The sequence below is a fragment of the Agelaius tricolor genome, unplaced genomic scaffold (assembly GCF_023055355.1).
Source record: "Agelaius tricolor isolate 1412-34295 unplaced genomic scaffold, bAgeTri1.0.p SCAF_6, whole genome shotgun sequence".
NCBI classification, from domain to species: domain Eukaryota; kingdom Metazoa; phylum Chordata; class Aves; order Passeriformes; family Icteridae; genus Agelaius; species Agelaius tricolor.
This window is the reverse complement of record NW_027269266.1, coordinates 14564888-14582106: the sequence shown is the minus strand read 5'-3', so window position 1 is coordinate 14582106 and position 17219 is coordinate 14564888. Positions and strand designations below refer to the sequence as shown.

General features: G+C 40.7%; 1 protein-coding gene across 1 annotated transcript in view; it reads left to right on the top strand.

Annotated features, from left to right (window-relative positions):
- The window catches only part of GAD2 (glutamate decarboxylase 2), a 40903-nt gene extending 26598 nt beyond the window's left edge, over positions 1–14305 (top strand). Inside the window, exons 10-16 of the mRNA XM_071428786.1 lie at positions 998–1114; positions 2219–2283; positions 6345–6423; positions 8111–8260; positions 9982–10089; positions 11013–11102; positions 11728–14305. Coding sequence (XP_071284887.1) covers positions 998–1114; positions 2219–2283; positions 6345–6423; positions 8111–8260; positions 9982–10089; positions 11013–11102; positions 11728–11901 — 783 coding nt within the window. The 3' untranslated portion in view covers positions 11902–14305. The remainder of the gene's footprint in view (positions 1–997; positions 1115–2218; positions 2284–6344; positions 6424–8110; positions 8261–9981; positions 10090–11012; positions 11103–11727) is intronic.
- The last annotated feature ends 2914 nt before the right edge of the window (positions 14306–17219 follow it).

Sequence of the window (17219 nt, the reverse complement as noted above, 5' to 3'; positions counted from 1 at the left end):
CTTGTATTTGTTCACTGAGAGAAGCTAGAATTAAAACATCAGATTAAGGTATGCAATAAACTCAGCCCTGTGCTTTCAGCATTTATGTTCACTAGACATACAGCAGCCAAACCTGATTAATAACATAAATCTTCATTAAAAGCACATTTTTTCCAATAAAAACAATACAGTAGATTAAAAAAAATAAGGCAAAATGGTAATAGAGTGCCACTCAAACCTACTGACTGTTGCAGAAGGAAGTTTGGACTTTTTTGATGGTTTGAACCTCAGTTCTGTAAAAAAAAAGTAGCCACTCTTGACCTCTAAGTACTCCTTATAAAATCAACATAACTGAAAATGAAATTAAAATGAAACACTTCTATAAATTTTAGCAGACCTCAGTTCTCGTAGTGCAGAAGTGATGGCTGATGAGGCCCAGCATTTAGCAGAGGGAGTTCAGGAGATAGTCCCTGGCCTCTGTGGAGGCTGCTGCCTTTACCTTTGAAGAGCTGTCTCCCTGCTCTGCCTTAGGGATGGGGCTGGAGCCCCCCACCTCCCGTGCCCCACATCAGACACGATGTTCCAGTGACAAAACTGGGGCACCCCATGGCCAGACTGGGATAATTGCACCGCAGCCCAGGGCAGGGCAGAGTCCCCCAGAATCGCTTCTCTCGCTGTGGTGCCTGGTTGAGGTTTGCTCATGTGACATCCTGCGGTGCAGACTTTTTTGTTTCAGGCAGGTGGTGCGAAGCAGAATTGTTCTGTTGAGCCCGTACCTGTCTCGTGCATCCTAATAAATGGAGGATACTGGTTTGGAAGTTTGCTGCCACCTTAAGGTAGAAACTGTAATATCGCTGGCATCTAAACGCGGAGAAAACCAGTGTAACCGAGCAGGGATGGCCTCTGGCAGACACTGGTGGGGTCACTGTAGGGACAGCACAGCGGGAACTGGGGCTGCCAGGGGATGAGGGGGCTGCAGCACTCTGACCATGCACAACGTCCCTCTGCTTTCTTGCAGGGATTTGTTCCTTTTCTGGTGAGTGCCACAGCTGGGACAACAGTGTATGGGGCATTTGATCCTCTCATAGCTATTGCAGACATCTGCAAGAAATACAAAATCTGGATGCATGTGGATGTAAGTACCATCATATGTGGAGGGCTGGATTACAAGGTGTATTAACATTAATTTATTCATTTTGGAGAGTGTCATCTTGTACAAAACCCATTGTATTTAGTTCCTGTAATTAAGTCTAACATTCAAGCACTGACTTCCCACTCCTCTGAAAGGCTCAGGTCAGGGGGATATTTTAGGAGCTGTGACTGTACTTGTACTTTTAGCAACTGGGACACTTAAGTTGACCTAGTTTGAGTGCTTTCGGCTTTCAGCTTTATCTTTAAATGCCATTAGTAAAGAAATAGGTAAGAAGCATACTGAGCACTGGCTCAGCTTCTGCAGCTGCTGCAAAATAAATATATAAGGAAAAGGATACATTTGTCTGGAATAAAGTACTGCAAATTGCTGATCAGGTTGATGCAAGTGCTAGGGAAATTTATCAGATTGGCTTCTTAGCTTTATCCAGGCTCTTGCCAAGAAATCTTTCTGAAGGATCATCTTTCAGCCCTAGAATATCTTCTATGTCATTTTTGCAAATCCTTTCTCCAAAAAGGCTTGGTAATTGACTTCCCATGGGTTTGGGAGTCTTGATTTTGAATAACTGTGTCAGCCAAAATCAGTCTGTTCAAAGGAAGAATTTCTGTTTACCTTAAATACTCAGTCACATGAAATGCCTGCTTGTCCCAGATCTCTGTGAGGAAAGAAAATGAGTAAAGGGCAAGCAGTAGAGGGTCCAAAATATGAGGAAAATGCCTCAGAGCAGCTGAGATCCCAGCCTGGTTTGTTATTACAACTTAGTGACTACAAGAGAAAAGACAGCTGACCCAGGAGCAGATCTAAAAGTCGTTAATGACAGCCCCGTGTGCTGGTGTCAGAGGAGGGGGTGAGTGAGGGGTTTGAGGATGATGAGGGTGGGAGCTTAGATTGGGGGCTATTGACTGCTGCTTCCAAGCTACTGGGAGAAAATTATGAGCACAGCTCATGCCTCAGGCCCCATCTGCCTGGTCATTTTGGAGTGTGCCACATCAGTGAGATAAAAAGGGTCCCAACTGATGGGAAGGCACAGATGTCATCAGGGAGGAAAGCAGAGCTCTCATGAAGGTGATGATGTGCCTTGCCTTCCAGGGAGCGTGGGGAGGTGGGCTCCTGATGTCGAGGAAACACAAATGGAAGTTGAATGGCGTCGAAAGGTATGGTTTATTGGTATCAATAAACGACATTTATTAAATGCATTTTGACGCACTTGTGATTACCATAGCAATGCCTGTAAAAATCAAGGATCATGTTTTCTCTGAGATACAGTTTGGAGAAATCATATAAACTGTTTCCAGTTGAAGCAGCATTGCAGAGTGCCCTTGTGGCAATTTGTTTTGAAGTATAAACAGCAGACATTCCATGCTTGTTTCTCTCTTCTCCCACCATGCATTCACAGGTCCAGAGCAGTTTCTGCAGCATTCTCTGATTCAGCATCCAACATGAATTAGCAATTTCATTTCTCCAAGAAGTGAATCTTGTAGGTCTTGTACACTGAAGTATAAAACTCAAAGTGCACCTGCAGTTAGGACAGATGTCCTGCTCTGTCACTTCTGGAGAGAATAGCCCTTTCCAGACTGTGTTACTGATGTCTTCAGTCAGTCTGTCCCTGGATATATACACAGTTGTAGTCATGAGCTCATAAACATTGCAGACAATGCAGATGAACATAATTGATGCTTGTCCAGGCTGGAAGGACTGAACTTGAACTTAAGAACAGCTGGTTACTCAGAAACATTTCGTTAAGACATGAAATCCTTTCATTAGGATGTTTAGATTTATCTACATTCAAGGAAAGACAAAAACCATTCAGGATTTTTGTGAGCCACAAATGAGTGGAAGCTCAGAGAGTATTTAGAGAAATTTCAGAGGTGCTTGCTCTGTTTTGTATTCTTGCCAGTCACCTATTTAGTCCACTTTCTAGAGGCAGTGTACTGGGCTGGATGGAGTCACTTGCATTTCTGTACTTACATAGGCTCATGATGTTTGAGAGTAAAGCATTTACTCCCTCCTTCTTTATCACTAAATCATATTGCTTGCTGTTCCTTGCCAATTAAAATTACAAACAACTTCCTCATCATGATCCTGGAGATTAGGAGGATACCTTGATGATTCAGTTCTTTTCTCATACATCTCTCATGCAAAATTTGGAAAGCAGCCAACGATTCTATGATTTCATTTAGTTAAGACTGCCTGCAGCACTCCAGACTTTTACATCATGCATTAAAAGGACAAATATCCAGCCAGCAAAAATCTGCCTCATTGCCTTTGAGGGCAGAGTACGAAACAAAGGGTTTGCCTCTCAAATTGCTGTCCAAATTGTGCTGGGATGAGAAGTTCAGGTTAAATCTACTTTGGAGCATTTTCCACATGATAGCTTTAGATCCAGAACTCCACTGGATTTTATTAAGTGTTTTGATAAGTACTATCTCAATATGTTTGGCAGAGAATTAAGGAAATTTGGTATTTTGAATGTTGTTCCTCTCCTTGCTGGACACAGCGGCTCATTTCAGTGTGTCCAGATCTCAAGTATGGGAACCTTTAGAGCAGACCTTTTAAGGACCTTTCTGTTTCATGGTAGATAATGGAGTCACCACAGGTCTGAGTAGAAGAGAACTGAAGCTGTTATTCATGTTTGATGGGAGAGGGAACATTTACTGCAGCACACTGTGCCCTGAGCACTCTCATCCTTCAGGTAACAGTCAGCCAGCAGAAATACTCCTGTCACAGGAGGATGACTTGCAGGACTGTCCTTACCACGCCCTCCAGTCTCCCCACGGCAGATTTCAAGGTGCTGGAAGGCACCCTGGAGGAAGCACAAGCCCCAGTGTGTGGAGCAGATAGGTCTGGCCAACATCAGGAGTTCCAGCCTGGTGTCCCCCGTGCAGAGGCTCAGACAGGGGGTCACAGCTACATGAGAAAATCCTGTGTGCAGTGGGTGAGTGCTCCCTCAGAGCACCCTGGGCACCCTTCCCAGGGCTGTGGCTGGTCAGTCATTGCATCAGTCTGTATTTAATGATGGCTCAGGACCAAATTCTGCCAGTCATGAATCTCTCCTGTCATCCATTTGAAATCTGTAAAGGAAAAACTCTGTAGACTTTTTTACTTTTTGTCTTGGTCAGCAATTTCTTCAAACACATACTGATGACAGAAGCCCAAAATAACTGATAACAAATGAAAAATGTTGGATTTTTATTTTACATAATTAATTATTTTTCTGTACACAGTTGGTATGTAATTAGGTAAATAAGTGCCCATAAGGTAGATTAAATGTTTTAGACAGATAATTCCCATCTGGATGTTGTCAGTAAGTAACCCTTTTGCTTGAGAAAATGCATACCACTATTGTTACTTAGAGGTCTCTTAAAGAATTTCCATCTGATTTTGCATAGGCACAAATAAAAGTAAAAAGTATCATATCAAATTCATAGACCTGAGTGAATGTTCAGAACCATTAGCTTTGGTGTTGTAATCAGATGACTGACTGAGCTGATTAAAAGCTGCCAAATACTCAAAAAGCCAAGCCAAGTGGCCAGATGTTGCTTGTGGAAGACTGTTCCCTACAGATTTTGCAGCAGGCACTTGAACAGTCCCATTTAAATAGCAAAGAAGAAAGCACAAAAGTACTGCCTGATGTCCATGTGAATTTTGAAGTCACTTGCTCTGAAGGAGTGGAAGCAATTTGGCAGGAGGTGCATAAACCTGTGGCATTGTATCCAAGTCCTACAAAGGAAAACACTGCTAGATTCTAACCTGCTCACCTCTGTTCCCATCAGTGTTACCTGCAAGTGTGCTCTGGGTCCTTTAAGTATTCCCATGCCTCAGTTGACTGATTTATACCAATTTATACCATCAAAATATGAATCACTGCACTAGATAAAATCACATTTGTGACCATGTTCACGGGGGTTCTTGGATGAGGGAAGAGATGAGAATGTTGACTCCATGTTCAGAAGGCTTGATTTATTATTTTATTATATATATATATATATTACATTATAACTATACTAAAAAGAAATGGAAAGGAAAGGTTTCCTCAGAGGCTAACTAAACTAAGAATAGAAAAGAAGAATGATGACATAGGCAGCTCTCTTGGACTCTGTCTGAGACAGCTCGGTCCTTGATTGGCCATTAATTATAAACATCCAAGATGGGCCAGTCACAGGTGGAGCTGTTGCATTCCACAGCAGCAGACAACCATTGTTTATATTCTGTCTCTGAGGCTTCTTAGCTTCTCAGAAGGAAAAATCCTAAAGAAAGGATTTTTAGTGAAAGGATGTCTGTGACACACATGCACTATGTGTCCTTGACAGCTTGCCAAATTGGATGCAAATATATACATTTATCAGCTAACTCATCATATGTAATAATAGTAATTACAAAATAGCCAGTCGAGCATAACACAAAATTAAAATAATAAACAACTGGACAATCTTCCATTCAGCCCTCACACAGTCCCAAATGCCTCTTCTCTAGACTGTATTGTGTCAGCTCTGTGCTTGTTCCCAAAACCTAGGCTGACAGCAGTTTTTCCAACACATGTGTCCTGAAGGGAGGCAGAATCAGACTCTTTTCTGGCAAGATGGGTCAGTTCCATGCTTATTACTGTAGTTGTGTGAATTGCTGTAGCCAAGCAAAAATTAAGGAGCTACGAAAATTTGCTGTCATCAGAGCAACAAGAAAAATTACTTTGGGCCAGCTTTTCCAGGTTACTCAGAGACTTTGTGATACCTAGAAGTATTTAAATGATTTTTTTTTAAATGCCTGTGTGAGCTAGTTACGAAAATCTTGCTGAAACTGGAATCAGAGGGAGGGAAATCTGCTGGCTTGCCAGCTTCTTATCTGCATCTTTAATTGACTGTGCAATTTTAGAAAGTTCCATCAGTCAAGTGCGTGTTTATAGGAAGTTTGCCCTATGTTTGTAAAGTACAGATGACTCCCCAGAAAGTTTAATTCTGATTAATTTTAGTGGATAGAGCAATTATCCTGTGGTAATTTGCCAGGATTGTCATCCAAAAGCCAACTGGAGTGGATTAGGTCCCCTGTGAAGGCATTACTTTCCTAATATCAGCCATGATTATTTTCAGCTTTGGTTGCTCAGAAAAAGGAAAAAAGTGAGTATTGCTACATGTTTGGTATTATTCTAATTATTTCTAAATGCCTCTGGGGTTTCATCACATAGTACAATGTCTGAGTTTCATGTGGTTTTCTGTCCCAGGGCTAACTCAGTAACCTGGAACCCTCACAAGATGATGGGCGTCCCACTGCAGTGCTCAGCCCTGCTAGTAAGAGAAGAGGTATGTCACAATATACGTGCTTCTCTGCTTCTTTCTGGCATTTTACTTCTGGAAATCCTGGATATTTTCTTCATAACTGTGCCATAGATAATACTTACTAATGTGATGAGGATTATAACAGGAACTGAGAAAAGACCTCTGTTTATATGCTTCAGCCATGACTGCAGGAGGAATTAAAACAGATGTCTAGCAAAAATGAGGCAATCAATGGCAATATCTGTAGAGTTTTGTGACTTTCCATTCTAAATGTCCATGGCTAAGTTGTGGCTGCATGACTGTGCAACCCCACTAGTTGCTGTGTAGCATAAAATGTACCTGCATGCAAACTCTGGTCCTCTTGGGGTGAAAGTTGTGGTTTACATGCATAGCATAACATTTGGTCCAGAATTGAGGCATCATTACACTTTCTAGACTTTTATGATATTCCTACCCAGCTTTGATCTATATATCCACTTTGGGGCACATGGAAGTAAAAATGGAGCACTAAGTGCACTTGGAATAAAAAGTAAATGTTTCATTTAGTGCTAGAATTTGAATTACCATTCAAGCCTGTAATTTTCATATAACCATCACTGACTGGGACAGCTGCCATACAGCCACCACTTAATAGACCAGCTATCAAAAAGCTGGTTGCTGTTTTGCTAACAGCTGTACAACAGATTGTATACAAAGTGATTGCACTTAGGAAGAGAGAAACTGGCTTTTATTTGCCCTCTGGGTCAGTTCCCCAAGACAAAGCCTGCCCAGCTGAAGTCAGTACCATCCCTGACTTCTAGTGCGGACAGATGGTTCAGATTAGGAGAAAGTCAATTTTTTCCCCCTCTCATTTTGCTATCTCAGTTTTGAGTTACATATAAAGATTAGGCTTGATGATAAACAGCCATGTTATGATTCTTCTTGGACTCAAAATTGCCATTTTAGGCAACAGCCCTAAGGTAAACCATAAACTTGGTTGAGAACTTAACTAGAGCCAGAACGTGGCTGTCTGCATTTTACTTAAAGAGCTAAAAAGGAAACTCATGCTTTCATGAGCCAGGTTTCCTCACCTTGTTGGCTTCTATCCCTCCCACAAAGGTACCTCTTAAAATGGTGTGTTGCAGCCCAGAAATAGGTCTAGCTAGGTTTTTAAAGGCCATATGCTCTTCTGTCTGCTCAAAGCTTTCTATACCGCTTAAGCAGCCAAGCTATAGCTGCGGGCTTTGCAGAAAAGAACTGTTCCTACAAAGAAAGAAAACAATAAAAATCAGAATTTTAGAGACCAAAGCAATTGAAAAGTGCTGTGATAGTCTTTAGATTAGTCACCAGTTGTCTCGGTCTGATTCAGAAAAGAAGCCTTCAAAGGAAAGGAGGAAAAGGAACCAGAACAAAGAATAAAAGGCAAGATCCAAAAATTAAGTTAAGCATAAGATTGCTAGGAAGCACAATGTCCAGCTTTTTAAAAAAATTATTTGGATTTGGGAGTGGATTACACATTGCTGGATCAGGTACCAAGGCATCTTGGGCACTGATAGGGATTAATCCATTGAGCAACTAAGTCTGGTTTTGTGGGGTTTTTTGATCTTCCTTCGGCACTTGGACATATATTTGGCTGAATTTGGGTGTTCGCAATTTTTCACCCAAAGCAGCCCTCAAAGCAGTGGTCAAATCTGTGCTGACATCCCTGTGCTTGTGTCTTTGTGTCCATAAGGGATTGATGCAGAGTTGCAATCAAATGCATGCTTCCTACCTCTTTCAACAAGACAAGCACTACGACCTGTCCTACGACACGGGAGACAAGGCTCTGCAGTGTGGACGGCATGTTGATGTCTTCAAGCTATGGCTGATGTGGAGGGCAAAGGTAGGACTGCCTGCTGCACATTTGTTTGTATTAAAATAATGCACACCAGATACACTTGAGGTTTTTTTTTCCCTGTAATCATAATTTTAGAAAATACCTGACCTGAATTTCACATATATAACATGAAAGAAAGAACATTATTATTTTCTGGGGGTTTTATACTTTTAAGGATGGAGCTTCAAAGCAGCACACATGATTTTGAAACTTGAACTGTATGGGTTTGCATAGCATTTGCCTTGTGTAACTGTAGGAGTCTAACAGCATAAATCATATACCTAGGAATGTTGTTACAAAGATTTCTGGAAATAAAAGGATGTTTTAATTTTATTCAGAAATTATACATGGCAAATCAAGACTGAAATACCTAGGCAATACCTAATTGCATGCAGTAGATATTAAGTAATCTTTTGAAGGAGTGGAGGAAAGCTTCACTGGGAAATCTGTAATTACTTCATCTATATTGCTTTATCTATATTGCTAAATTTACTTATCTATATAAGTAGTAGATTTACTTATCTATATAAGTAGTATCTATATTGCTAAATAAGTTCTTGTGTGTATTTATTTAATCTGTTATGTCAGGTTGCCTAAGGTTGGTTCAGAGGAGATGAGATCACTGTTTTTATTTCCAGGAAGCCTTAAAGATACTCATGTGCTCCATTAAACCTCTGAGGAGGTATGGCAGTCTGTAAAGGAGGATGCAATAGCTGTAGTGCTAACTGGGGTCTGCAGAGTGGCAGGCGATTTTAGCCACATGTCTCTTTTACTCCAAGCCTTTCTCTCAGGGCTACCTCTACTCTGTTTTGAAATCTTTATACACAGAGGGATAATGACATGGGCTTTTTAAGTCAGTTCTGCACTGCCAGAACATATTTAGCAGGGGCATGTATCCATTACTCAGAGACATTTCTCCTAAAGCCCATTTTTTCAATATGCCTTGCACTGCTTTTTTCTCTTCTCTGCTTGTAATATTAACATTACAAAATAGGGTATGTGTTTCTTAAAGAGTTTATCTATTCCAGCTGTTTATTCCCCTTCTTCCCTTTTGAAGCTGCATCCTTTGTTTGAGGCGTCACAGTTGGTGATTGCAGTAACAATTATGATGTCACAGAGAGGATTATTACTTCTGCCAGGGAAGAAAAAGCAGGCTTTTCTGCAGCTCTTAAAAACACAGCTTCTGATTTTGTATGGTATCTGTTAGAAGAGAGAAGAACACTACAGAGGCAGGGTAGTTTCTAAACAAAGTGTGCTTTTCCACAGGCATTAGACTGGGCTCTAGAACTGTATCTACCCATTCTGTGCTTAACCAAAAAAAAAAATTATTCTTGGAAAGTCCTCAGCATATCATTTGTGGAAGATGAAAATCCCCTATCCTGAAAATAGTGGGAGGCTCCCCATGTCTGGAACTCAATACCTCCTGAAGACCCCCCCTCCGTGCTGAGAATATTTTGGTTCTCAGCAAAATATTCCTGAGAACGAAGCAAGTACCTGATGCTCATTTTGCAGAGTTGGCTATAGGGATCTCTTTGGCAAGAGCTAGTGACCAATGAGCTCTGCTTATCAAAGTGCCCTTCATCACATAGAATCAGATCGTTGATCTCACAGGGACTTCTGAGAGGTGACTTCTGCTGATGTGTTGGCAAGTATTGCATGGTCCTTTCGCCCTTTTAATTCATAGAACAGATCGCTACATAACTTCTTTTCTTCATCTCTCTGTAAAGGGAACCACAGGATTTGAAGCACAAATTGATAAGTGCTTGGAACTTGCTGAATACCTATACAATAAAATAAAGAACAGAGAAGGGTATGAAATGGTGTTTGATGGAAAGGTATGTAGTGCAACTTCTTTTTCTCAGTTGAGCAGCAGTGTTGGCTTCGTTACCTATTGGGATGCTACCAACAGGTCATGTCAAACAGCATGAGACAGAAAGCAGGGACCCTTGTTGTGCCAGTTCTCTCTTCCTCATGGAATGCAGGAACAAGGGAGATGAGGCAGCTGTGCATAAGTGTTCAGTTTGCTCAGTTTAACCCTGCTGCAACAAAACCCTGGTATCTCAGCCTAACACAACACACAGAGGTACAATGAGAACAAGCTCTAAAACTGAGTTGCAGTTTGCTAATAGCAGGGTCTGTTGGGAGTGCATGTACAGTACCCCACAAAATGCACAAAAAATGCCAACTAGTTCTTACTTTATGCCTTTCTGCTTAGTGGCCCCATAGATGTTAAATGAGCTAAGATGCTGTGCTGCATGCATTTTAATACAGCAGCTAGCTGAATCAAATTGAGAAGTAATAAATTTCATTAAATGTAAGAAAATCTTAGACTATCTTATGCAACACCTGTGGCTCCTGTTTACAAAATCAGATTCTGTATTATTCTGTCATGTAATAAAAGTAAATGACACGGTCCTCACCTCTAAATTATCTGTAATAGACTCTTGCCTTAGCCACATGATCCCTTCAGCCCCCAGAGGGGACAGGAGCTGCAAAATCCAGATGCCTTTCAGAAAGACATAAATATATTTGCCCAGCTGGATGATGTGTTTTTGCATCTGACACCCTGGGAATAAATTGCTTAAAATTATCTTTTCTGCATTAATAACAATGATGACTCTCAGTGGACCACAATAATGAAAACCATTGCCTGCTGTCACAAGATGATGCATGGGAGGGAGGGAAGGCATGAACTTAATTTCAATTGAGATATTATGAGCATTTCTTACAACATAAACCATTATTATTCTGTGCTTAGCCTCAGCACACCAATGTCTGCTTCTGGTACATCCCTCCCAGCCTGCGTGGAGTGGAGGACAGTGAGGAGAGAACGAGCCGCCTGATGAAGGTGAGCAGTGAAACCCCTGCAGGCAGGCAGTGCCCACAGTCATCTCCCAGGGCACAGAGCAAGGGAGGTGCTGGCAAATGACAGCTCCATGGTCGTTTTGCTGCAAGCCAGTCTGGCACCACCTTGTCTGGTCCCCAGGTGTGGTGTTCCCTGCCTTTGCCCCATGTGCCGAGCCCGTATTTGCTCCTTGTTTCCGTACTGGAGGCCCTGGGAACTGCAGTCACTAAACACAGCACGGGCAGCAAAAGCTCAGCAGCACCCAGGCATATGAAACCAATTGTAGCCCTGTTGTGAACAGTACAAAAAACAGCTACTGTGTCCCTGTCAGCAATATTGAGGGAGTAGAAGAGGGAAATTTCCCCAGTCATTTAAAGAGCACGACAAAGAAACAGGATAAATTGAATGCCTTTTCAGTGTGACATTTATTCCTTACTGGAGGTTAATGTTTTTATTAATATTGGATGTAATTTCATTTCAGCTGCTTGTAGCTCTCCATCCTCTATAAAAAAAAGGAAGTGTACTATGTTTTAATAACAATGAGGGGGGTGACAATAATGAAAATAATAATAATACTGACAAGAATAATAGACATCACCATCGTCCCCTACTTTCTGTTGCTCTGCAGGTGGCACCAGTGATAAAAGCCAGGATGATGGAGTATGGCACGACCATGGTGAGCTATCAGCCCCTGGGGGACAAAGTGAACTTCTTCCGGATGGTCATCTCCAACCCTGCGGCCACTCACCAGGACATTGACTTCCTGATTGATGAAATCGAACGCCTGGGACAAGATTTATAAGAACTGGGTGTGAAAGCCTGTTCCTGGACCTCTAAGTAGACAATTAAGTTGTCACAAACTGTGCGAATGTATTTGTAGTTTGTTCCAAAGTAAATCTATTTCTATATTGTGGCGTTGGAGTAGAGTACAGTTTAAAATCAAGAAACATGGCTCCTTTAAAGTCCTTTCCTGAGTTTTAGAATGCCTCCTTAATAATTAGGTGCACAAAAAAGCTTCATTGAAACAAATAAGGAAGACCAGAAGATACTTAAAAATTTACCCCAAATTTTAACACAGTAATTATTTTAAATTAACAGCAATCAGACTGAATGATGCCAAAGTTGCCCAAAATTATGACAAAATCAGACTGGGGGAAGTGGGAGGGGGTGGTGAGATGCAGAATATACATGCTGTATGTTAAAAGTGAAAGGATTTTGCCTTTTTCGTAGTATTAGAACAGAATTTCTAATTTACCTATAGCAACATTTCAAATGTATTTAAATAAGTATAGTTTTACAAAAGGAAATATATATATATATATATAAAAAATCCTATTTTGTAAACTATATATTTTTATTTTATATGGGTTATAAAACTGCAAGTACAGAAGCTGAAAATTAACTGGGATTCTTTTTCTTTTGATGGAGGTGCCTCAAATATTTATTACTGCTTATTTTAAAAGACAAGCCCACGTAATACATTCTTTCTCCATGTCATATGGATTGTACATCTCCAGGGTTGGTTACTGAAAAACCTCAAGAGGACTGCAGCTCTTACAACCACTTAATAAGATCAATTACAGTACAACAATAGGATGCTATTATTCCTAATTATGTTTCCCACGTGGCCTGAGCAGACGCACAATCAATATACAGCGCTAACCAAGACTGAAATAAGGTTGTATTTGGATGGTTTCTGTGTTTAAAAAGCCTATTAAAAAAAAAAAGGCTGAGTAAATTCTTATCTCAAAACTATTTCTGCTGTGAGCAGTCCCAAACTACATTGAAAACCTCACAGCTACATTAAGAAGGTGAAGACTTCTTACAGATGTACAGGTCTGCAAGACGAGGCCTAAATTAAATGTGACTGTAATCTGAGTGACAGGGATGGGGTCTCAGTACAGACTGATTTGTCAAAGGATTTTCACAGTGCTGGACACCATCCTTGTCTACAGTGAAGTCAAGATATGGCTACATCTGCCAAAGAACAACCCCTACAGAGCCTCAAAACCTCTTTAGAAACCATGGGCACAGCTCTTGCAGAAATTATTTGCTGCATCATTCCTTAGCTTTAGAGGTGTCTCTGGCATGGAAAATTAAATTTATCCTTTCTCCCCCCAACATGTGGAAGTGTTGGTAAGAGTTCTGCAGCTTAGACCTGTCTACTTATAACCCTACTAAAGCTTTGGTTTTAACTTTGCCTAAATGGGCAACTTGTGTTTGTAAAGCAATATGGTTTTGCTGTCTCTAAAATACTTGAAGACAAAAAAGAAAGTGCAATGTGGGTTTAATTTCATCTAAAATAGATAAATGGAGTATTGATTCAATGTAAAATGAGGACATGAAGTAAGAGGAAATAAATAGTGTCTGTAATTGTGTTGCCTTTATTATATTGATAGTACTGTTTTGTCACCTCAGATTGAGGCTGTGCACTTTAGATTTAAACTGTACAATGTTGCAAATCAACATGTGTTGCTGTATAAGCTTGTACAATATATTATTGATATGTCATTATTTGTGTGGTAGTAGTATTGACTCTTGATATTGTAAGAACTGCATTCACGCCTGTCCCTCTACTGTATCTTTGCTTGGTGTTAACCTCTCCTCTCAGCTTCTGGGCACACCCCTCACCTCATTCAGTGGACTTCATTGCCACCTGCATTGTGTTTCAAGCCAAGCTGTAGAGGAGATACCAATTCTATCGGGAAGGCCTCAATGTGACCTCTGCTAAATGTGTCAAAATCAGCAGATTAATCACTGAAATACTGAGTAGAGCAGCAAATTATATTCTTTTTTCTTGCTGGGAAAAAGGCAAGCAAAGAACTTATAAAGTAAAAATAAGACAGGGACAATGACAAAGGTGATCAGTAGCCTGGTTACATCTTGCATGTGCAATTCCTTTTAAAGTGCTAAGTGCAAACAGCGTATTTATTAGATGTATGTGCCAATCCAAGATTTACATTTGGTGTTCCAGGAGAACCAGCATTTTTTTTTTACACATTACTGTACTTATTGCAGCCAGGAAGGAGCGGCATAGCAATCTGTTCTTGTGTTTGACCAAAGTATCTTATCTGTGGTGTTGATCTAAATCCAAATAAAAGTGTAACCTGTGACTCTGGGTCTTTTCATTAGCAGCACTGATGAGCACTCTAAGCATTTGTGCCATTTTGGAGAAAGGCCCCAATAAAGAGAATGTTTAATTGGAACTCTTTATGTCTCCTGCTGGATTTGTTCAATACAAGATGCATTCTGTTCACTACTGTAACATAAAAATATCAACTCCATGACCAGACTTTTTCTGAGTCAGTACTCCAGACCTTTTTTGGAGGCAATACTCAGCACCAGCATACAAAGGTAAATCTGCCCTCTGCAATTGCTGCACCTTATCTTTACAAGATGGATTTAGTTGCTTTTTTCTCTTCAGACAGACTAATTTTTTTTTATGCTCTGTTTTTGTCTTTTTATTTCACAAGTACTTATCCCCAAATTAACCACAGACTCAAATCAGCCTTCAGGACAGCAGTGAACGCACTCAGGGCACTTGCCAGGACAGCACAGACTATACAAAGGCAGCAATTTAAAATCGCTATGAAGTAAAAAAGACAAAACAACCAATACAAAAATTTAAGATTTTAATCTTTATGTCTCTCCTTGCCCAAGGCTACCTCCCTTCAAAATCTGCCACCAATCTGCTCTATTTCTCTCCCACCCTCTGCGGTGCTGCCAGTGCAATGCCAGCAGCAGAGAAATTAAACTATGCTGTTAAAGCCACAGCAGTCTGGAAGCTCATGCCTGAAATGGGATTTTTTCCTACAATTTCTTTCATCTTCACTTACAATGCAAGAATTTCAGCAGCAAGGCTTTTATTCTATTACAGAAAGAGGTAAATATTCCTTTTCTTCTAATCTCAGACCCAATTTCTTGCTCCAAAGTACAGTGTAAAACCTATACACCTGCATGCAACAGTGCTGTAATGAACAGTGCCATGACCTTTAGGTGTTCTGTCTTTTCAGTGAAGAACAAAGTCAGGTCTGTAAATAAAATGTTCCATGTTCCATAAATTCCCATTTCATGAACAGAGCAAAGGCTGTTTTCCCCAGGCACAGAAAAGTCACAAGTCAAGCAAGGATGGAATCCTCCCATTCTCCCACTACTCTTCAACAGCTGTCCCAGCACATGTTCTCACTCCAGCTGATGCTTGATGCTCAGAATTCCAAAAGCATTCAAATATCTAACTTTAAATGATGTTAACCCAGATTGCTTAATCCCAGAACTGTAGAGTACTCACTTTTAGCCTGTGACCTGTACTGCCATAGGTCAGTGACCAACCATCAGGAAGGGCAAGTTCAATGCACTGGTCTGCAGTATGTGAAATTTCTAAAGGAGTCCTCACCTTCCATAGAAAGGAATTTTTTCTAAAACACTAGATTTCACATTACAAGTAACAGGATCTAGTGTGTTACTGGCATCTGACCTGCACTGGACATTAAAACCATGTCAGATTTTAATTATATAGCAAAAGAAAGATACAAACATTAAACTAACAAGCAGGACAGGGAGTATAAGAGTAGGTGTACTTAATTTTTCCCATTACCCTGGAAAATGTTATTATTTTATATAATCCTGTATCACTAAATTTCCATTTTCTCCCACCTCTACCTCCTCTGTCCTGGCAATGAAAGTGGTTCTGGAAGAAGAGATGGTTGGGACTTGATGTAAACATGTTTTTGTTGCTCTGAGAAGCTAAAAGGAAATGACTTGTATTAAAAGAGTCAGCTGCAGGCCCCAGCTCTTTAAAGGCAGTCTATAAGGAGGGATGGGGCTGTGTGGTTGGGGATTCCACACACCAGGACTGCCCAGCAGAGCTCCCCAGGTGCACCTTTCTGGGAGGCAATGCCCACCACAGAAAGTGACTCCAGAGCAGTCCCTGCCAAACAGCTCCAGCTCATTTCCCCATTCAGATGAGCCCCTGCTGTTTGTATTGCACTGGCAGCCAGTGGAAGCCCAAGCCTGGCAGCAGTAAAAGCTGTAACACTGTCAGCTCCAGATTGGAAAGCATGGAAAGGACTTGGGGCACAGAACTTTTCCCAGGACTTTGTCCCACATGATGATTTTTCTCTTTCACCAGTATTTCCTTCTGACCAATAGAGATTCTGGAAATAAAATGTGAAGTTTTTAGGTGATTCTCTGTTTGGATTCCTCTTTCAATGAAGTTGACTTTGGGGCATAGGTAGTTTCTTTTCACCAGTTCCCAGATGCATGACTGCCACCAGCACACGTCACCAGCATGACAAACCCTCCTGGCTGCAAAAAGCTCAGAGAAACAAGGACAACATCTCTGCACAGTGCCTGCAGGGAGGACTCCTGGGGCAGGTGGGACTGTGCACCTTCCTTCTGCAGCAGGCACTTTCATCACTGCTGGGATCAGAACACACAGAAATGACTTATGAATCCCCATCCCTTGTCCTCATGAAGCCCTTTCCCTTATAACCTTTATGGTTATTGACATTTACGCCAACACTTTGGGCTGCTACTCCAAATAAGTCTACCTATATTAAATTTGGAAGACTGAGAATTAAACTGTATTAATAGTGATACTAATGAGCAGGATATTAATAAAATGCAGAGTATCATAAGTAAGATCCTGTTATTCAGTGAGATTTGTGACAGTTCTGAATAGAAGCTTTAATAGAAATTTTTAGACCTGAAGTTTATCATTGTGTTATTTTCTGTAATAACTTTGGATTAAAAAAAATTGTTTCCTGATTTAAGACTACAGACCCAATAAGCTGCCTCAGGACTTCATATCCAACAGCAAATGACAAACAGCAGCATTTGATATAGTGCAAGTGCCTCCATATCTCACTCTGTCCTTTTACCTTCAATACAAATGAGTTGCAATGCTGACTCCTACAGAAGTGTTTTCCTTGCTTAACCAAACAGATTACATCTCACATTTACTAAAATTTCAATAGATGTCAGTAACTGAAAGAAATAATCATATTGAAGTGAAATACAAAATACATACAATTTATGGTAGTGGTCAAAATTTTCTGTTCAGCCACACACGTAAGGACTTGTTTGTGCATATCACAGTTCAGTTTGTGTTGATTCATTTCT